This window comes from Chiloscyllium punctatum, chromosome 17 (assembly GCF_047496795.1).
Source record: "Chiloscyllium punctatum isolate Juve2018m chromosome 17, sChiPun1.3, whole genome shotgun sequence".
Lineage (NCBI taxonomy): Eukaryota > Metazoa > Chordata > Chondrichthyes > Orectolobiformes > Hemiscylliidae > Chiloscyllium > Chiloscyllium punctatum.
This window is the reverse complement of record NC_092755.1, coordinates 77429978-77452756: the sequence shown is the minus strand read 5'-3', so window position 1 is coordinate 77452756 and position 22779 is coordinate 77429978. Positions and strand designations below refer to the sequence as shown.

Here is a 22779-nt window from a genome sequence, read left to right as displayed (position 1 = left end):
TCCTGACCAATTACCTTCCTCCTCCATCCTCACTACAGCCCGCGCGCCCGACCAACCGTCAACAGAACTCCGGCTCCGGGGGCACCCGACAATCCACTCCGCCGGAACACACTGCCAGCGACACGCGGGCCGGGGCCACCCGGACACACTTCATCGCTGCACTCGTCAGGGGGGACGGATTGAGAGCAGAGTGACATGGCGGACGGTGAGGAAGAGGGTGAGGGAAAGGGAGGAGGGAGGCGAGAGTAAATGGAGGGGAGTGTGGAGAGGGGTGCAGTGGGGAAGAGGGTAAAGGGAGGGAATAATGAGAGATTAAAGTGATTGAGGCTGACAGAATGTACCTTCTCCTATTCTGGTAGTTACAAATTGGAATTACCATGGAGTTATTGACAATTTCCAGTGATCAGTCTTTATCACCAAGTCTACAACGGATGTAGATTTGAAGTGAGAACCCCACCCCAATAGATTTTTAATTATTTTACCAAATCGAAATGCAAAATGGTCAGTGAAGAAGGTTACCTCAGATTATAACAGGATCTTGATCAGATGGGCCAATGGGCTGAGAAGTGGCAGATGGAGTTTAATTCAGATAAATGCGAGGTGCTGCATTTTGAAAAAGCAACTCTTAGCAGGACTTATACACTTAATGGTAAGGTCCTAGGGAGTGTTCCTGATCAAAGAGACCTTGGAGTGCAGGTTCGTAGCTCCTTAAAAGTGGAGTCACAGGTAGATAGGATAGAGAAGAAGGCATTTGGTATGCTTTCCTTTACTGGTCAGAGTATTGAGTACAGGAGTTGGAAAGTCATGTTGCGGCTGGACAGGACATTGGTTAGGCCACTGTTGGAATATGGTGTGCAATTCTGGTCTCCTTCCTATCGGAAAGATGTTGTGAAACTTGACAGAGTTCAGAAAAGATTTACAAGGGTGTTGGAGGATTTGAGCTATGGGGAGCGGCTGAACAGGCTGGGGCTGTTTTCTGTGGAGCATCGGAGGCTGAGGGGTGACCTTATAGAGGTTTATAAAATCATGAGAGGACGTGGATAGGATAAATAGACAAGGTCTTTTCCCCCTGGGGTGGGGGAGTCCAGAACTAGAGGACATAGGTTTAGGGTGAGATGGGAAAGATGTAAAAGAGACCTAAGGGGCAACTTTTTAACGCAGAGGGTGGTACATGTATGGAATGAGCTGCCAGAGGAAGTGGTGGAGGCCAGTACAATTGCAACATTTAGAAGGCATTTGGATGGGTATATGAATAGGAAGGATTTGGAGGGATATGGGCCAGGTGCTGGTAGGTGAGACTAGATCGGGTTGGGATATCTGGTCGGCATGGACGGGTTGGACCGAAGGTAAAAACGATGACTGCAGATGCTGGAAACCAGATTCTGGATTAGTGCTGCTGGAAGAGCACAGCAGTTCAGGCAGCATCCGAGGAGCAGTAAAATCAACGTTTCGGGCAAAAGCCCTTTATCAGGAATACAGGCAGAGTGCCTGAAGGGTGGAGAGATAAGTGAGAGGAGGGTGTGGGTGGGGAGAAAGTAGCATAGAGTACAGTAGGTGAGTGGGGGAGGGGATGAAGGTGATAGTCGGGGAGGAGGGTGGAATGGATAGGTGGAAAAGAAGATAGGCAGGTATGCTAAGTCATGGGGACAGTGCTTTGGTTGGACTGAAGTGTCTGTTTCCATGCTGTACATCTCTATGACTCTAATATATAGCTTTTTTAACGTGAGGATGTGTATGTGAATAGGAAGGGTTTTGAGGGATAGGGACCAAATGCTGGCAAATGGGAGAAGATCAGATTGGGATTTCTGGTCAGAGTGGACAGTTTGGACCGAAGGGTTTGAATATTGCTGTATAACTTATTCTCATCCATAAGAGAACAAGTCATTCAGCATGTATACATACCCTTCAGCCCATTTGTCCGCCCTGGCCAGACATTTGCCAGCATTTGGTCCATATCCCTCTAAACCCTTCCTATTCACATTCCCATCCATGTGCCTTTTAAATATTGGAATTGTACCAGGCACCACCGCTTCCTTTGGCAGCTGGTTCTATACTTGCACCACCTTCTGCACGAAAAAGTTACCCCTCAGATCCCTTTTAAATCTTTTCCCTCTCCCCTTAAACCTCTTGCCTCTTGTTTTGAACTCCCATACCGTGAGGAAAATGCCTCAGCTATCCGCCTTATCTGTGCCCCTCATGATTCTAAATTGGGCCTGACTCTGTAAGAACAGCTTTTATTTCATAACCTCCCTGTCCAAGCATCATTTTACTCATGATGTATTCAAATTATAGAGCAAGCTAAAGGGGTTTGAAGGACCCTTTTCTGCTTCATAGTTCTGCTTCATTGTGCATTGGGGTTCACTTCCAACATAGTTGGTATCTTACTGATTGCATTGAAGCTTGTAGATTTTGTTGCATTCAAAGACTTGCAACAATCCAGAGAAACAACAGACATGTGCTCATATTTTCCTTGTTTGTTTTCCTGCAGATGGTGATGTTAGTCTGCTCGTTATAGTGGTGGATGTAAATCCTATTTGGTGGGGTCAGCAGATCTTGAAGGAGTCCCAGGTAAGAAGAACACATTGAAGCAAATAATGTTGTTTTATTCAAATGAAAATTAATACATTACTTTCAGAAGGTAAAATTTCAGAATGTAATTTGAGTGATGGTGTGTAGTGAAATTAGTTTTCTTTGGGAATGAATGGTGACACTGAGCATCTGGTTCCTAAATGCTTTCCTCAATCTTGATTGTAGGTGTTTTGTGAGCGCGGTTACCCAAGACTAGGCATCAACGAATTATAGTAATTTTATGATAGTTTAGAAGCAGCAGTTTATATATGGTACCTTAGTTAATTAGTCAAAGAAAGAAAAATATACAAGCCATGACAGATAAGAATGCTTCACTGATCCAAAAACAATTCTTTGACTGAAGGAGTAGAGGCAGCTCCTGGTTCGACAACTTGTGTAGCTGTTGTGTCAACAGTCTGGCTGATACAGGGAAACATCCCCCAAGGAGGTAGGGTGGCATATGACCCTCAATCGTTTTGCCCCTCATGTCTCTATTAATATTCCTTAATGTGGGGGCTGGCGAGCAATGCTATGTCTAATCTCTTTCAGCCAGTATCATAGAGTCATAGAGATGTACATCACAGAAACATACCCTTCGGTCCAACTTGTCCATGCCGACCAGATATTCCTACCGAATCTAGTCCCGTTTGCCAGCACTTGGCCCATATCCCTCTAAATCCTCCCTATTCATATACCCCTCCAGATGTCTTTTAAATGTTGCAATTGTACCAGCCTCCACCACTTTCTCTGGCAGCTCATTCCATTCATGTACCACCTTCTGCATAAAAACGTTTCCCCTTAAGTCCTTTTATATCTTTCCCCCCTCACCCTAAACTTATGCCCTCTAGTTCTGGATTCCCCCACCCCAGGGTGAATTTATTTATCGTCTATTTATACTATCCATGCCCCTCATGATTTTATAAACCTCATAAGGTCACCCCTCAGCTTTCGACGCTCCAGGGAAAACAGCACCAGCCTATTCAACCTCACCCTACAGCTTAGATCCTCAAACTCCTGGCAACATCCTGTAAATCTTTTCTGAACCCTTTCAAGCTTCACAACATCCTTGCGATAGGATGGAGACCAGAATTGCACACCATATTCCAACATTGGCCTAACCAATGTCCTGTACAGCCGCAACATGACCTCCCAACTCCTGTACTCAGTACTCTGACCAATAAAGGAAAGCATGCCAAACGCCTTCTTCACTACCTTATCTACCTGCAACTCCACTTTCCAGGAGCTATGAATCTGCACTCCAAGGTCTCTTTGTTCAGCAACACTTCCTGGGATCTTACCATTAAGTGTACAAGTCCTGCTAAGATTAGCTTTCCCAAAATGCAACACCTCACATTTATCTAAATTAAACTCCATCTGCCACTTCTCAGCCCACTGGCCCATCTGATCAAGGTCCCATTGTAATCTGAGGTAACCTCCTTTGCTGTCCACTACACCTCTAATTTTGGTGTCATCTGCAAACTTACTAACTCTACCTCCTATGTTCATATCAAAATCATTCATATAAATGATGAAAAATAGTGGACCCAGCACCAATCCTTGTGGCACTCCACTGGTCACAGGTTTCCAGTCTGTAAAACAACTGACCACCACTACCCTCTATCTTCTTCCTTTGAGCCAGTTCTCAAAATGGCTAGTTTTCCCTGTATTCCATGAGATCTAACCTTGCTAACCAGTTTCCCAAGAGGAACCTTGTCGAACACCTTACTGAAGTCCATATAGATCACATCCACTGCTCTGCCCTCACAAACCCTCTATGTTACTTTTTCAAAAAACGCAATCAAGTTCGTGAGACATGATTTCCCACGCACAAAGCCATGCTGACTATATAAAAGCAAATTACTTTCGCTTTGACAAAGGGTCAGTTAGACTCAACATAAGCTCTTTAATCTCCTTACAGATGCTGCCAGACTTGCTGGGATTTTCCAGCAATTTCTCTTTTGGCCATGCTGACTATCCCTAACCAGTCCTTGCCTTTCCAAACATGTGTAAATCCTGTCTTTCAGGATTCCCTCCAACAACTTGCCCACCACTAACATCAGGCTCACTGGTCTATAGTCCCCTGGCTTTTCCTTACCACCTTTCTTAAATAATGGTACCACGTTTGCCAACCTCCAGTCTTCGGGCACCTCACCTGTGGCTATCGATGACACAATTATCTCAGCAAGAGGCCCAGCAATCACTTCTCTAGCTTCCCACAGAGTTCTCAGGTACACCTGATCAGGTCTTGGGGATACATCCACTTTTATGCATTTCAAGACATCCAGCACTCCCTCCTGTGTAATATGGACATCTTCCAAGATGTCACCATCTATTTCTCCACATTCTCTATCTTCTATGTCCTTCTCCACAGTAAATATTGATACGAAGTACTTGATTAGTATCTCCCCCATCTCCTGCGGCTCTGCAAAATGGCCGACTTGTTGATCTTTGAGGGGTCCTATTCTCTCCCTAGTTACCCTTTTGTCCTTAATGTATTTGTAAAAACCCTTTGGATTCTCCTTAAATCCTATTTACCAAAGCTATCTCATATCCCCTTTTTGCCCTCCTGAGTTCCCTCTTAAGTATACTCCTACTGTTTTTGTACTATTCTAAGAATTCACTCGATCTATACCTGACACATGCTTCCTTTTTCTTAACCAAACCCTAAATTTCTCTCGTCATCCAGCTTTCCCTCCACCTTTCCTTTCACCCTTACAGGAATGTACTTTCTCTGGACTCTCGCCATCACATTTCTGAAGGCTTCCCATTTTCCAGCACGGGACAGTTACTCTGTCCCCTTGCCCACCTTCATTTAAATATTCGTGTTCATTCCTTAAAATTATGCCCCCTCATCATAGACATTGTAAAACGGTGTATTAGTCTTACATTAGGAGGGAGCAGTGTTCTTAGATAGTATCCAAGAGAACTCTTTTAGTTGGTACATAGAAAGCTGAACAAGGCAAGAGGCAGTACAGGACCTATTTTCAGAAATGAGCCCAAGCAAATGGAAAGCATATCAGTAAGGGAGCATTTCGGAGTTAGTGGCCTAATGCTGTTAGATTTAGGATAGTTGTGGAAAAGGACAAGGATGGATTGAGTAAAAATCTTTAAACTGGGGAAAGGCTAATTTACCAGGATATGATTTGACCCAAGTGGACTGGGAGCAGCTAGATGCAGATAAAATTGCAACAAAGTGGTGTGAGGCATTTAAGAGGGAAATAGCGAGGGTAAGGCACAATGTGCTCTTGTAAAGATAGAGGGCGAGATCAAGATCGAAGACCCTAGATGTTAAAGGACATAAAAGTTAGGATTTAAGAAGTAAACAGAAAATTATGACAGATACCAATATGGCAGTGTCCCTAGAGGATTGTTAAAAAGTGCAGAGCGAGCGTATAAAATGAGGAAAGTAAAGAGAGTGCATGAGAAAGCATTTATGAGTAGAATAAAAGAAACCCAAAGGGATTTTTTAAATATAAAAAAGGCAGGAGAATAACTAGGAAAAGAGTAGGGTCCGTTAGGGACCATAAAGTTAATCTGTGCATGGACACAGAATGTGTGGGCACTGTCTTTCAGTGAATACTTTGTGACAGTCTTCACAATGGCAAAGGACAAAGCAAGTATAGACACCAAGACTCTGGACTGTGAAATATTAAAATATAACATAGAAGAGAGGAGACACTTTCGGATTTAGCATTCTTAAAAGTGGATAAATCCACGGGCACAGATGAGATATATCCTAGCCTATTGTTGGAGGCAAAAGAGGAAATATCAGGCGCCTTGATAGTAATTTTCAAATTTTTCATGGCTATAAGTGAGGTGCCAGAGAACTGGAAGACTGCTAATGTTGTCTCATTATTAAAAATGGGATGAAGGGATACAGACCTCAGCCAGAATTTATTCTCACTGGTGGGGAAATTAGAAAAATTTAAGGAACAGAGTGTATCTGCATTTGGAGAGGCACAATCTAGTCAGGAATAGCCAGCATGGATCTGTTAGGGAAACTCACGTTTAACAAATTTAATCTTTTCTTTGAGGAGGTATCCAAGAGTATTATGTATTTGATGTGGTCTTTATTGACTTTAGTAAGGCTTTTGATTGGTTCCCTCATGGCAGACTGGTCAAAAAAGCAGTGGAACCAAAGCAAAGTAGCAAAGTCTGAGCAACCTACCCTCCAACATCCAAGCCTTTAACCTGCAGTATCATTCTAAATGGCGCAGTCTGCCTCGAATCAGTGTTGAAGTTTGTGTGCGAAAAAGGTTTGCATGGTGTATGAAACTGTAGGAGCTGACACTTAAGTGAAAATTGATAGAAAAATCTGTTAGTGTTTCCCTGAAAAACCAAGATCTCCTCAAATTGTTGATGTGTTATTTGGTTTTGTAGTTTATCCCAGCCCTTGTGAATATTTTTAGAGGCCAATCAAGTGGAATTCTAATTATAAAGTAAAAACAAAAAATGCTGCGGTGGTCTGGCTAGGTCTGCAGCATCTTCAGAGCTTCTTCCGAAATTTTAGCTGTATTTCTTTAACCATGGATGCTGCCAGATCTGCAGGGTTTCTCCAGAATTTTCTGTTGCTATTTCAGATTTCCAGCATTTTCAATATTTTGTATTTATTGGAATTTTAACTAACTTGTTGGGGGTGGGGAGAGACTGGACCCCGAGCCATCGGTAACATGCTGTATAGAATTGACATGTTTTACAGTTCACCCTGTCGAAATGTATGGATGCAGTGATGGTAATGGGAAACTCCCATTTAGCCATGAGCCGCAAACACAGACTGGCGATCATAGCAAGTCACAGTCAGGAGAGGTAAGGATCACTGCAAGGTCTGTTACATCCAGTAGCTTAGGAGAAATCTGTGTTCGTGTAGCTGTGACCCTGGTTTCTCCAGGACCACAATACAACATATATTCCAATATTTTATTTTATTTGTTCCTGCAGCCGTTTTCTATATCCAGGTAAACACTGGAAAATGGGAAACTTTGCAGAAAGTGGTGACATCGGTTCCACAGAATCAAACTGTTCTGGAAGTAAAGATGGTAAATACGAACTCCTAGCCATTGGAAATGACATAATCACAGAGGAAATCAAAGATCTAATGTCAAAGAGTAAGTGTCGAGCTGCCCATTAATAATCACTGTATTGTAACTTCAAATGGGAGGAGACATTGTTCTGCCCAGGTTTCAGGGCACAATGGATGTGCTTTTGTGACAACTTTCTTTGCTGTTTTTCAGCTGAAGTGAGAGCCCAACTTACAGAAACTTTATTGGCAGGATCTTTGGCAAAGGCACTTTGTTGTATCCTTGCATAAAGAATGACTTCAGAAGCTTTGAGATTTTTTTGTTTTAGTTACAATATGGTTAACTTTGTGAAGATGCTAATTGTTTTCCACTTATAATTTTAAAAAAAAATTCATTAGTTATCTGCAAATAATTCAGCCTAATTCAGAGATTTTCACTAGTTAACTGCTTCATTTCCCACAGGGAGAAAGTACTGATTACTAATCACGGCAAGATTAGTAACTGAATTTCTTTTCAACACAAGCAGTGTATAAATACTGACTGCTGGAATCCTACCTCTTTCATGTTTTAATAATATTCCAGTTGTAGAGACATTGCCATTTGAAAGGGGAGGAGTAGACTTGAATGAATTAAAATGAAAGAGGAGGAAGTAGTAGATAGGTGATCTATACTTCAGGTTGATAAAGCATCAGAGACAGAAGGAGATGTATCCAAGGATTCTGAGGAAAGTGGAAATTCTGGATGCACTGGCCAGAATTTTCTTAGACCTTGGATGGTGCCAAGACATAGAGATGTACAGCACAGAAACAGACCCGTCAATCCAGCTCATCTATGCCAACCAGGTATCCCAACCTAATCTAGTCCCACCTGCCAGCACCCAGCCCATATCCCTCCAAACCCTTCCTATTCATATACCCATCCAGATGCCTTTTAAATGTTGTAATTGTACTAGCCTCCACCACTTCCTCTGTCAGCTCATTCCATACCCAGGGGGAACCTTGTCTAATGCCTTACTGATGTCCATATAGATCACTCTCCAGCTCTGCCCTCATTGTTACTTCTTCAAAAAACTCAATCAAGTTTGTGAGACATGATTTCTCAAGCACAAAGCCATGATGACCATCCCTAATCAGTCCTTGCCTTTCCAAATACATGTACATCCTGTCCCTCAGGATTCCCTCCAACAACTTGCCCACCACCGATGTTAGGCTCACTGGTCTATAGTTTCATGGCTTGTCCTTACCATCTTTCTTAAATAGTGGCACCATGTTAGCCAATCTCCAGTCTTCTGGCACCTCACTTGTGACAATCGATGATACAGATATCTCAGCAAGAGGCCCACCGATCACCACCCTAGCCTCCCACAGAGTTCTCGAGTATGCCTGATCAGGTCCTTGGGATTTATCCACTTATATGCGTTTCAAGACATCCAGCATTTTCTCCTCTGTAATATGAACATTTTTCAAGATGTCACCATCTATTTCCCTACATTTTATATCTTCCATCTGCTCCTCCACAGTAAACACTGATGCAAAACACTCAATTAGCATCTCCCCCCTCTCCTGCGGCTCCACACAAAGGCTACAAGCTGATCTTTGAGGGGTCCTATTCTGTCCCTAGTTACCTTTTTGTCCTTAATGTCTTTGTAAACATCCTTTGGATTCTCCTTAACCCTATTTACCAAAGCTATCTCATGTCCCTTTTTTGCCCTCCTGATTTCCCTCTGCCTTTATACACTTTTAAGAATTCACTCGATCTCTCTTGTCTACACCTGACATATGCTTCCTTCTTTTTCTTAACCAAACCCTTAATTTCTTTAGTCTTCTAGCATTCTCTACACCTATCAGCCTGTTGCACTCTTATTCAAAAAATTGTCTAATGTGAAACCCAGCAGCAATCAGTTAAGCCCAATCAGTTCAGTAGAACATAGAATAATACAGCACAGAACAGGCCCTTCGGCCCACGATGTTGTGTCGAACATTTGTCCTAGCTTAAACACCTATCCATGTACCTATCCAATTGCCGCTTAAAGGTCACCAATGATTCTGATTCTGCCACTCCCACAGGCAGCGCATTCCATGCCCCCACCACTCTCTGGGTAAAGAACCTACCCCTGACATCCCCCTCCATAACTTCCACTCTTCACCTTAAATTTATATCCCCTTCTAACACTCAATTGTACCCGGAGAAAAAGTCTCTGACTGTATACTCTATCTATTCCCCTGATCACCTTATAAACCTCTATCAAGTCACCCCCCATCCTTCGCCGTTCCAATGAGAAAAGGCCTAGCACTCTCAACCTATCCTCGTACGACCTATTCTCCATTCCAGGCAACATCCTAGTAAATCTCCTCTGCACCCTCTCCAAAGCTTCCACATCTTTTCTAAAGTGAGGCGACCAGAACTGCACACAGTACGCCAAATGTGGCATTACCAAGGTCCTGTACAGCTGCAACATCACCTCATGACTCTTGCATTCAATCCCTCTGCTCATGAACGCTAATATACCATAGGCCTTCTTACAAGCTTTATCCACCTGAGTGGCAACTTTCAAAGAGCTATGAACATAGACCCCAAGATCCCTCTGCTCCTCCACCTTACTAAGAACCCTACTTTTAACCCTGTATTCCGCATTCTTATTTGTCCTTCCAAAATGGACAACCTCACACTTGACAGGGTTCAACTCCATCTGCCACTCCTCAGCCCAGCTCTGCATCATATCTAAGTCCCTTTGCAGCTGACAACAGCCCTCCTCACTATCCACAACTCCACCAATCTTCGTATCTTCCGCAAATTTACTGACCCACCCTTCAACTCCCTCTTCCAAGTCATTAATAAAAATTACAAACAGAAGAGGACCCAGAACTGATCCCTGCGGAACTCCACTTGTAACTGGGCTCCAGGCTGAATATTTACCATCTACCATCACTCTCTGACTTTGACCGGTTAGCCAGTTCTCTATCCAACTGGCCAAATTTCCCACTATCCCATGCCTCCTGACTTTCCGCATAAGCCTACCATGGGGAAGCTTATCAAATGCCTTACTAAAATCCATGTACACTACATCCACTGCTCTACTCTCATCCACATGCTTAGTCACCTCAAAGAATTTAATAAGACTTGTAAGGCAAGACCTACCCCTCACAAATCCGTGCTGGCTGTCCCTAATCAAGCAGTGTCTTTCCAGATACTCATATATCCTATCCCTCAGTACCCTTTCTATTACGTTGCCTACCACAGAAGTAAGACTAACTGGCCTGTAATTCCCAGGGTTATCCCTATTCCCTTTTTTGAACAGGGGCACAACATCCCGTTGACAGTGAAGACGAAAAGATCATTGCCAACGGCTTTGCACTTTCCTCTCTTGCTTCCCACATAATCCTAGGATATATCCAGTCAGGCCCGGGGGACTTGTCTATCCTCAAGTTTTTCAAAATGCCCAACACATCTTCCTTTCTCACAAGTATCTCCTCTAGCTTACCAGTCCGTTTCATACCCTCCTCTTCAACAATACGGTCCCTCCCATTTGTAAATACTGAAGAAAAGTACTCATTCAAGATCTCTCCTATCTCTTCCGACTCAATACACAGTCTCCCACTGCTGTCCTTGATCGGACCTACCCTCGTTCTCGTCATTCGCATGTTTCTCACATATGCATAAAAGGCCTTGGGGTTATCCTTGATCCTACCCGCCAAAGATTTTACATGCCCTCTCTTAGCTCTCCTAATCCATTTCTTCAGCTCCCTCCTGGCTATCCTGTACCCCTCCAACGCTCTGTCTGAACCTTGTTTCCTCAACCTTATGTAAGCCTCCTTCTTCCTCTTTACTAGACATTCCCTCGTCAACCAAGGTTCCCTCACACGACCATCTCTTTCCTGCCTGACAGGTACATACATATCAAGAACACGTCGTATCTGTTCCTTGGAAAAGTTCCACATTTCAATGACATCCTTCCCTGACAGCCTGTGCTCCCAACTTATGCTCCTCAGATCCTTCCTTGCAGCATCGTATTTACCCTTCCCCCAATTGTAAAACCTACCCTGTTGCACGCACCTATCTCTCTCCATAACCAAGGTGAAAGTCACAGAATTGTGGTCACCATCACCAAAATGCTCACCCACTAACAAGCCCATCACTTGTCCCGGTTCGTTACCAAGTACCAAATCCAATATGGCCTCCCCTCTGGTCGGACAATCTACATACTGAGTTAGAAAACCTTCCTGGACACACTGTACAAACACCGCCCCGTCCAATCTACTTGATCTAAAGAGCTTCCAATCAATATTTGGGAAGTTGAAATCGCCCATGACTACTACCCTGTGGCTTCTGCACCTTTCCAAAATCTGTTTCCCAATCTGTTTCTCCACATCTCTGCTGCTATTTGGGGGCCTATAGTAAACACCCAACAAGGTGACTGCTCCTTTCCTATTTCTGACTTCAGCCCATACTACCTCCAAAGGCAGATCCCCCTCGAACTGCCTTTCTGCAGCCGTAATACCATTTCTAATTAGCAACGCCACACCCCCTCCTTTTTTACCACCCTCCCTAATCCTACTGAAACATCTGTAACCAGGAACCTCCAACAACCGTTCCTGTCCCTCTTCTATCCACGTTTCCGTGATGGCCACAACATCGTAGTCCCAAGTACCAATCCATGCCTTAAGTTCACCCACCTTATTTCTGATACTCCTTGCGTTGAAGTATACACACTTGAACCCATCTTTGTGTCTGCAAGTATTCCCTGTCAGTGCTACCTTCTCTACAGCCTCCCTACATTCTTGGACATCCTGAAAAACAGTTAACCTACTTGCTGGACTACAAGTCCAGATCTCACCCCCCTGCCAAATTAGTTTAAACCCCCCCCCCCGAAGAGTGCTAGCAAACCTACCTCCCAGGATATTGGTGCCCTTCTGGTTCATGTGCAACCCGTCCTGCTTGTACAGGTCCCACCTTCCCCAGAATGCAGTCCAATTGTCCAAATACCTAAAGCCCTCCCTCCTACACCATCCTTGCAGCCACGTGTTCAACTGCACTCTCTCCCTATTCCTTGCCTCACTGTCACGTGGCACCGGCAACAACCCAGAGATGACGACTCTGTCCGTCCTAGCTTTTAGCTTTCAGCCTAACTCCCTGAGCTCCTGAATGACCTCCCTACCCCTCTTCCTACCTATGTCGTTGGTGCCAATGTGCACCACGACTTCTGGCTGCACACCCTCCCCCTTAAGGATTCTGAAGACACGGTCCGAGACATCTCGGACCCTGACACCCGGGAGGCAACAAACCAACCGAGAGTCTCGCCCATGTCCGCCTGTCTGTCCCTCTAACTATACAATCTCCTATAATAACACTCTCCTCCTCTCCCCCTTTCCCTTCTGAGCCTCAGAGCCGGACCTCGTGCCAGAGACCCGGTCCCTGCAGCTTATCCCTGCTAGGCCGTTTCCCCCCCCCCCCCCCCCCCCCCCAACGGTATCCAAAGTGGTATACTTATTGTTGAGGGGAACGACCACATGGGATCCCTGCACTGCCTGCTTCCTCCCCTTCCCACCTCTAAAGTAGTGGGGAATCTTCTGGACATAGTAATTCAGGACAAACTAATGGCCACTTGGGCAAATGCAAGTTAATTAAGGAAAGCCAGCATGGATATATGCAGGGGAAGTCATATTTAACTAACTTCCTCGAGGTTTTGGAGATGTAACAGAGAGGGTCAATGAGGGTAACTCTGTTGGTGCAATAACTTTCAAAGGATGAAAGTTTTGACACAACAACAGACTTGTAAGCAAAGTTAAAGTTCAAGAAACAAAAGAGACAGGGCAACATGATTGATTACAAAATTGGCTGAGTGACAGGAAATAGCAAGTGGTAGTCAATAATGTTTTTCAGGCTGACGAAGCTTTATAGTGGAGTTCCCCAGGAGTTCGGACCTTTTCCTGATACATATTGATGACCTAGACCCTGGTGTATAGGGCACAGTTTCAAAAGTGTGAACAATTCAAACTTGTAAGCATTGAAAACTTTAAGGAGGATAGTGTAGAACTTCAATAGTAAATGGACAAGTTGGTGGAATGGGGAGACAAGTTCAATGCAGAGAACTGTGAGGGATCTGGACAGAGTTGATCGGGAGAAACTGCTTCCACTGGTGAAAGGATCACTTTTTCATGCAGTATGTGGTTAAGGTCCAGAATGCATTGTCTGAGAGTGTGGTGGAGGCAGGTTAAATCAGGGCTTAGGAAAAGGAAGTGGACAATTTTACAAAAAGGAAGAATGTGCAGTGTTATGTTGAGGGTTGAGAGACAATGGCATTAGGTGAGATGATCATTTGTTGGTGGTGCTGCAGATTCAATGGGCCGAATGGTGGTCTCTTTCTCTGCAGAGTTTCTGAGATTGTCGCTATATCTCTCAACATGAACAGGAAGAGCTAGCTCTTTAGTAATTGACAAAATGTAAATACAATACCTCTTTTAAAAATTATATATGTATTTTAGATATAAAATTGAATCCTGTTAAGATCAACATTCCTTGATGATTACACAATGTTCGGCACCATTTTCGACTCTTCAGTTACTGGAGCAGTCAGTGTTCAGATGCAATAAGATCTGGACAATATCCAGGTTTGGGCTGAAAAATGGCAAGTAACATTCAAGCTGCACAAATGCCAGGCAATGACCATCTCCAATAAGAGCTGATCTAACCTCCGCCCCTTCACATTCAGTCGTGTTACCATCACTGACCAGAAACTCCACTGGACTCACCAAATAAATGCAGTTATTACAAGAGCAGGTCAGACACTAGGAGTACTGCAGTGATTAACTTACTGCCTGACTCCCCAAAGCCTATCCAGCATCTCGAGGCACAAGTTAGGAGTGTGATGGAATACTCCCCACTTGCCTGGATGAGTGCAGCCCCAACAACATTCAAGAATCTCGACATCATCTAGGACAAAACAGCTTGCTTGATTGGCACCATATTCACAAACATCCACTCCCTCCATCACTGACGCTCAGTAGCTGGAGTGTGTACTATCTACAAGATGCACTGCTGAAATTCACCAAAGCTCCTCAGGCAGCACCTTCCAAACCCAGGACTGCTTCCACCTAGAAGGACAAGTGCAGTAAATTCATGGGACCACCAACACCTGCAAGTCCTTTCCAAGCTCATCATCCTGACTTGGAAATATATCGCCATTCCTTCAATACCGCTGGGTCAGAATCCTGGGACTCCCTCATGAAGGGCATTGTGGGTCTGCACATGGACAGTGGCTGTTCAAGAATGCAGCTCACCACCACCTTCTGAAGGTGCAACTAGGACAGGCAGTAAATGCTGACACCCAGGTAACATGTATGAATTTTTCAAACAAAAATCACTGATGGAAATCAATTTTCCCTCAGACTGTTCAAATAATTCTCTCTAATAAGTAACCACTTTATTTTATGCGTTTTCTCTGCTTCTGGTGAGGTCTGGGCTGAAAGGGAATCGCAGTTCTGGATTAATTTGAACAATCGATTTTAATCCATTATTATCTCAGAAATATTTCTGTTTCTTCATCCCTGTTCTGTTGACATTTTTCTTGACACTCCTGAACTAAGATATTCACAAGGTGAATAAAGAGTTGGAAGGTATTATTGCTTACTGATCTATTATGTCACTATTCTTAGTTGACTATGACTAACAATTTCGTCTTAATTGAAGTAATTCATTTTGTTTGTTTTATGTTATCAGTCTCTTTGAGGAGGTGGTGAATAATAGAATCTTGCCGAAAATAGTTATGACATTCAAAGATACCTAGATTTGAATGACAACTAAGGCTGCTATTCACATTCATAACTGCTGAATGGGAATTACCACAATCTGCAAACCTTGACACCTGTGAGCTGTCTGCAATATTTGAAAGGACCTGATAAGTAGATAGAAACTGTTTCCTTTGCTGGAGGAATTCAAAATATTAGGTCATAATCTTAAAATTAGAGCTTTAATGGTTCAGGGTAATGACAAGAAGCACTTCTTCACACAGTGGGTAATGGAAGTCTGGGTCAGTCTCCCCCAGTATGCATCTGGGTCTGGGATTCAGTTGAACTTTTCAAAACTGAAATATGTCAAATTTTGTTTGATCAGGATGTTAAGATTTACAGAACTGAAAAGGTAACTGGAGTTAAGATACAGATCAACCATTTTCCAGTTGAATGGTAGAACAGGTTTGAGGGCATGATAATCTGATCCAATGATATTTCAATTGTGAGCTAATTTTAGTTTTAATGTTATAAGTAAGTAGTGTGAGAGAGTGTAAGGTATTGTGATGGTGTTGATTGTGCCCAGACTTAGTAATAGTTTTGAGTTTCTTTTGTAAATTACAGCCCATGTTTTGTTACAAAAGAGTTTTCTTTTTCCTCCCATACAATACAGTTGGGCAAGAGCTGAATTCCCGAATATTGGTAAGTGTTCTACAGCTACTGTAGTCAAAGTTTGTTGTTTACTTGTTGCTCCATCAAGGGGTGAAGGGATCAACATTTAATTCAAACTCTCTGAAATGAGTCGTGGAGTAATCAACTTATGACATCCAAGCACATCTCTTGACCATCGAGCCCACAAGTGGGTGCCTGGAGGTCAGGAACCAGACTGTCTGAAACCAGAATGAGTGGAGGATGAGGAGAGGAGAACTTTCAACTGGATCTGCAAATTCTCCAACAAACCAGTGATATATTTGCTGTATCTAAACCTGTTCCACCTATTAATGCAATGCTGTGCTGGTGTCTCTTTAGTTTCTGTTCATTTTGTTTGTTTCCTCCCTCCATAGGTTATTAAAGCTGCTGAGGACTCTGCTGCCCAATATATGAATTTTATGAATGTTATCTTTGCAGCACAGAAACAGGTAGATTTTTTGTACCTTTTACAGTATCTCGGAAAAAGTGAGGACTGCAGATGCTGGAGATCGAGAGTGTGGTGCTGGAGAAGCACAGCAGGTCAGGCAGCATCCAAGGAACATAAGCGGTCTCATTCCTGATGAAGGGCTTATGTTGATTCTCCTGCTCCTCAGGTGCTGCCTGACCTGCTGAGCTTTCCCAGCACCACACTCTCAACTCTGTACCTTTTCTTTAGTCATGCTTGGACAGTGCCTTTCAAACCCACAATCACTTCTATCTGGAAGGACAAGGGCAGCAGATACATAGGAATACCTCCACCTGCAAATTCCCTTCCAAGCCACTCACCACCCTGACTTGGAAATATATTGCTGTTCCTTCACTGTTGATGGATCAAAGTCCTACATTTCTCTCCCTAAGGACATTGTGGGTTGACCCACAGCACATGGACTGCAGCAGTTCAAGAAGGCTGTACGCCCCCACTTTCTCAAGGGCAACTGGGGATGGGCAATAAATGCTGGCTAGTGATACCTATGTTCCATAAGTGAATGAATAAAAAAAAGGACCGAGCATTTGTTGCTCATCTTGAAATGCTCCTTGGGAAGATCGTGGTGAGCTGATTTCTTGAACCGTTGCAGTCCACATGCTGTGGTAATATGAGTACGAAGGGATGTTTCAGAATTTTGATTCTGTGACAGAGAAGGAATTGTGACAGATTATTAATTCAGGATGGTGAGTGACTTGAGGGAGCTTGCAAGTGGTGAAGTTCCTACATGTATGCTGTTGAATATTCTTCTATATGTTAAAGATTGAGGGTTTGGAAAGTGCTGTCAAATGAGCCTTGGCAAGTAGTGAGGATTTTCCTTCATGCATGTGATAAAGTATATGTTATCACCTTAATGTAAACTAGATATTGATATTGTGGGCAACAAAATCATCATTGCTGGAAAAACTCATCAGGTCAGGCAGCATCTGTAGAAAGAAAACAGAATTAATGTTTTGGGTCTAGTGACCTTCTTCAGAACTGACAGTAACTAGTAAGTTAGCTACTATAATTTCTGAGGTAGGGTCATTGGACCTGAAATGTTAATTTTACTTTCACTCCACAGATGCTGCCTGACCTGCTAAACTTTTCCAGCAATTTATGAATTTGTTTCTGATTTCCAGCATCTGCAGTTCTTTGGTCTTTTATTGTTATTATGGGACCGATGATTCCAACATATGGCTATTACATGTGAGTATCATATACCAACATCACATTCTTCAGCCATGCAAGTGTCTGAGCTAGTGTTAAGCTACAAGGGTACAACAGAGGAGTCTGCTTCCTGTATAATGTCATGTTTCGGGTGATCTGTGGCAAGATGGAGTCTGAGATGTTTATACCTTTGGATCTCATGCTATGACACAGTGATGTCATCAGTGTGTCTCTTAAACGTGTTCTTGCTGAACGTAAAATTAAACAGCGAGTTGTTGTGTACAGTAGACAGTACACATCTGCCATTGGTAGAGAGCGAGAGAGAAGTTTTTGCAATATAAAATATTTGATTACTTTGTCTTTTTCAGAATATTCTGATTGATGCATGTGTTTTGGACTCTGAATCTGGGTTACTGCAGCAAGTAAGTTAGTATTTACACTCTTAAACTAAATGTCTGCAGAGCATGACATGAACATGAACCCCAACCTTGGAAAAAGTACTTTTTAAAAAATTTCTGTCAACATTATCTGGTTGAATAATAGTAACAATAGAGCACTTCAGGGGCACTTAATGTTTAATGGTGGATACTCAAATGGAAACCTGTGTTCTTACTGAGCTGCCCTGTTCTATTTAGTTAATTAGCCTTAGCCCACAAAGATGATAAGGGGGGTTGTAGAGAGAGAGGAGGGGGAGAGAGAGAGAGACAATTGGCTACATAACTGGAGGGGCAGCAGTTCTCAGCAAGTGTGGAGCAAAGTGAGGAGGCAGGGCCTCCATAAATATTCCTGAGCCAGTGCACGAATTGAAGTAACACTGTTGGTTTTATTCTGCAGCATGTTGCAAGTAACTGAGCAAACCAACCCATGCATCTGCCCTGTTTAATTCTGTTATTTCTTGGAGAATCTTAGTGTTGAAAGACAGGTGGAGATTGGCAGTGACAGGAATTGCTGATCATTAATCTCTATTGCCTGTGGAAGCCTCGGTGTCACCAGCTTCACCTATCGTAAAGTCATACAGCCTAAAAGAGGTCTTCGGCCCATTGTGCCTGTGCTAATCCTGCTTTCCAGCATTTGGACCACCGCCTTGAATGATGTAATATTTCAATTGCTCATTAAGTGCTACTTAAAGGTTGTGAGGCTTCCTGCCTCTACTAGCCCCCCAGGCAGTGCATACCAGATTCTTATGCCCCGCTGGGTGAAATAAACCTTTCCTCAAATCTTCTTAAACCTCCTTAAAATTATGCCTGTATTGTTGACTCAACTAACAGCTTTAGCTGCTTCCTGTCCACTCTGTCCAAGCCTATCCAGTCTCTCTTTACAGCTAAACTGTCCTAATCCAGGCAACATCTTGCTGAATCTCCTCTGCAGCCACTCCAGTGCAATCATATCCTTCCTGTAATTCGGTGACCAGAAATGCACACAGTACTCCAGCTGTGGTCTAACCAAAATCCAAACATAACCTCCCCGCTCTTATAATCCATGCCTCAGCAGATAAAGGAATCCTGTATGGCTTCTTAACTGTTAACTCTATTAACCTGTCCTCTCATCTTGAGGAATCTGTGGACAAGCACCCCAAAATCCCTCTGTCATGATGAGAAGCCTAATTTGTACATTCTTGGTGAATGGAGAAGGAAACACATTCAGAATTTTGAGTTCATGACCACCAGGATTCTTGCGCCTAGTGGGCAGTCCCCTACCACATGAATCCTCTGTGCGCCTTTTCAGAGCCCATAAAAACTGGATACTGACATCTGAATCTGATCTAGCACAAATCGTTGGGTAGGAACGGGCACGGGTAGGAATTTTAAACCTTTCATTGAACAGATTTTTTTTGTCTACAGGCGTCTGATATAACTGGAGGGTTATATTTAAAAATACCACAGATGCTCTCACTCTCACAGTATTTACTGGTAAGTTATAATCACTTAAAAACAGAACTTGCTCGTCCTGAAATAAAGAAAAATAGAAATTGCTGGCAAAACCCAGCAGTTCTGGCACTATCTTTGGAGGGAGAAAAACAAAGTTAACTTTGAGTCCAGTGCCTTGAAATGTTAATTCTGTTTTCTCTGCACAACTGCTGCCAGACCTGCTGAGTTTCTCCAGCAATTTCAGCTTGTTTTGTTTCTCATCTCCAAATCAGCAGTTCTTTCTTTGTTGCTTCCTACAAAGTTTGTTTAGCAATGCAGAACATGCATGGATGAGTGGCTGGGACAGGTGTTGCAATTCCACAGCTACACCTGGAATTAAGTCATAAATGACAAGAACCCATTGTTCTTAATTCTAATTTAAGTCAATAGAGTATTGCAGCGCGATAAAATGCCCTTGACCCTTCATGTCTGCACTGGTCATCAACCACATATCTATTCTTATCCCACTAAGAGGAGGAAGTGGCCCATTGATATTATCTGGACTGTTAATCCAGAGACCGAGGTAGTGTTCTGGGGAACTGAGTTCGAAATCCACCATAGTAGAAGATGAAATTTGAATTGAATGAGAAAATCTAAAATTAAGAGTCTTGACAATGAATCGATTGTCAAAAAAACCCATCTAGGGAGATCCAAGATGGCAGTGATCTGAGAGGTCTGCTGTGCTGGGGCTCTGCGTCAAAACCCAAGTAAGATGGGTTTTCACTCCACCACCACCAGCACCACCACAAGTCATTCGTAAGAAAGATTCATTAAAATAACATCTAAAGTACCTAGAACCTTTTAAATTTGGATCCTGATGATCTGGGAATAAGATGAAGTCTAAAAAAGGAAAGGAGGCCAAAGGATCGCAGCCAGCAGAGCAGTCCCCAACAGTGCGGAAGGCATCCGCAGCTGAGGCCCTGACTCCCATGGTGCTGCCTTTGAACCTGTTGGACCAGCAGAATCTCGTCTTGGAGTTTGTTAAATTTCAAGAGAAAATCAACTCAGTGCTGGAACAGATCTCTGCCATGCTAAAAAAGCATGAGCAGGAGATCCAATTATTGGATTGACGCGTCAGAGTGGTCAAACAAAGGACTGTGGCGAGTAATTTGGAGGGGCAGATCCAAACACTGGAAGACCAGGATCGGACCCTGTTGGATCAGGTTGACGACCTCATGAATCAAGGTCGGAGGCAAAACCGTTGGATGGTTAGGCTCCCGGAGCCTGAGGAAAGTGAGAGCCTGGTTACCTTCCTGGAGCAGTGGCTCCTACAGCTTCTGGGGCTGGAGATCAAGTTGGGCCAGGTGGGTGTGGAGCAGGCCCATCGGAATGTGATGCGCAGGTCTGGGTTGGATCAGTGCCCCCACCCAGTCCTAGGTTGTAAAGAGAAGCAGCTGATAATGGAAGCATCCAGAAGTCTGGGAAGAGATTCACAGGCCTTGGTGTACTAAGGGTCGAAAATTTTATCAAATTTTATTTTTGTTTTATCAAAAATTCTCTGGGGCCGTAATCAAGAAGAGGAAATCCTTATGTGAATTCCCCTTGTCCTGCCACATTCTTCTCCAAACTTTGACCATGTTTAAGATAATCGGGCTTTTACAATGCTCAGTCACGGATTTCATCCTATCCATAAACAGTACATTAACGAGGGGTCACCTTACCTGCGAAGCCTTGATGTCAAGCCATATCGACCCCCGATCCTTGCGCATCCAGTCACCCACATAACCTCCCTCCTTCCACCTATCGCATTCCCAACGCCCCTCCCCTAAGTCCCTCCTCCCTACCTTTTATCTTAGCCTGCTGGACACACTTTCCTCATTCCTGAAGAAGGTCTCATGCCCGAAATGTCGATTCTCCTGCTCCTTGGATGCTGCCTGACCTGCTGTGCTTTTCCAGCAACACATTTTCAGCTCTCTTTCATAACTGACAGGCTCCAGCTCAGGCAACATCCCTGTGAATCTCCTCTGTACTTTCTCTACTGCAATGACATCCTCCCCATAGCTCTGCAACCAGAACTGCTCACAGTACTCCAGCTGCGGCCTACGTAATATATTATACAGCTCCAGGATAACCTTCCTGCTCTTGTATTTGATACCTCAACTAATAAAGGCAAGTATCCCTTAAACCTTTTTAACTACTTCATCCATCTCTCCTTGCCATGTACGTGCAGACTAGGGTCCCTTGAAGCCCTGTACTTTCTAGGATCCTACTTTTCATTGTGTACTCCTTTGCTCTCTAAGACTTCCCAAAATACATCTGCTCACACTTCTCTGGATCCTGAACTTCCACTCAGTTAGATCTTGGCTCACGTGTATGTCAATTTCGTTTACCTGTCGTTGTCCCATAAGCCATTGATACATGATTCAGCAAAGATTTATCAAAATAATAAAGGCTAAATTGTAAGTTCTTGTGGGTTTTTAATCCTCTGTTTGTATGTTTTTCCTTTCAGTGGGTATTTTTACCAGACCCTGAGCAGAGGTCTCAGCTTGTCCTACCTCCTCCAGTTCATGTGGATTATCGAGCTGCCTGTTTCTGTCACCGTAATTTGATTGAAATTGGTTACGTGTGTTCGGTCTGTTTATCAAGTGAGTTTCAGTACAGCTAGGTCTTTTTTTTTAACTTGACTAAATAGCAATTAGTTATTAATTAATTTCTCTCTTTAATTATCAGTATTTTGCAACTTTAGTCCCATTTGCACTACATGCGAGTGAGTATTATACAATTCAGTTGGTTGAATTCTTTTGAATATTTGATTTTTATATGATTTGGTGACAATGTTTTTTTATTAAATCAGGACTGCTTTCAGAATTGCTCTGCCACCTGTATTGAAAACCAAGAAGAAGAAGCCAAAACTCTCAACACACAACTATTTGACGAGCTGACACCAATGAACAAGGATCATTCAGTTCGCCTTTCTCCTTTGGAGTTTCTTCACTTTTACCTGCTTCAAGTGTTTGGTGGAATCAGTGCAATAATCCTGATCCACAACATTCCCTCTATTACTTCTGTGATACAACAGCAGGAGGATTTCATACTGTAACACAAAGTGTTAAACTTTTTAAATTATGTGGTTGAAAGAGGTACAATTGTAAAACATCCATTTTTTTCAAGTTTCATTGACCAATTTGCTGTGTCACGTTTTGGAAATGCTGACGTAATTTGCCAATTAAATACACGGCGCAGATTCTGCCCTGGAAAAGATGTTATTAGAAATAAAATTCATTGGTTCCACTTCAAAA

At 43.2% G+C, this 22779-nt stretch overlaps 2 protein-coding genes across 5 annotated transcripts in view; one reads left to right on the top strand and one right to left on the bottom strand.

Moving 5' to 3' along the window:
* The window catches only part of eif2b1 (eukaryotic translation initiation factor 2B, subunit 1 alpha), a 24582-nt gene extending 24482 nt beyond the window's left edge, over nucleotides 1-100 (bottom strand). The window contains exon 1 of the mRNA XM_072587611.1: nucleotides 15-100. Coding sequence (XP_072443712.1) covers nucleotides 15-27 — 13 coding nt within the window. The 5' untranslated portion in view covers nucleotides 28-100. The remainder of the gene's footprint in view (nucleotides 1-14) is intronic.
* On the top strand, nucleotides 87-22779 carry gtf2h3 (general transcription factor IIH, polypeptide 3). 4 transcript variants are annotated; one of them, XM_072587608.1, is made up of 13 exons: nucleotides 87-205; nucleotides 2489-2568; nucleotides 7268-7374; nucleotides 7507-7673; nucleotides 7800-7862; nucleotides 15170-15199; nucleotides 15984-16012; nucleotides 16375-16449; nucleotides 18002-18055; nucleotides 19475-19543; nucleotides 21990-22125; nucleotides 22211-22247; nucleotides 22335-22779. In XM_072587608.1, exons 1-13 carry the CDS (start codon nucleotides 196-198, stop codon nucleotides 22420-22422), a joined length of 945 nt encoding a protein of 314 aa, XP_072443709.1. In that variant the 5' UTR covers nucleotides 87-195; the 3' UTR covers nucleotides 22423-22779. The 4 variants fall into 4 exon arrangements, with proteins under 4 accessions (XP_072443709.1, XP_072443710.1, XP_072443711.1 ...); XM_072587609.1 differs by having other exon boundaries at nucleotides 152-205; nucleotides 7250-7374; XM_072587607.1 differs by having other exon boundaries at nucleotides 200-217.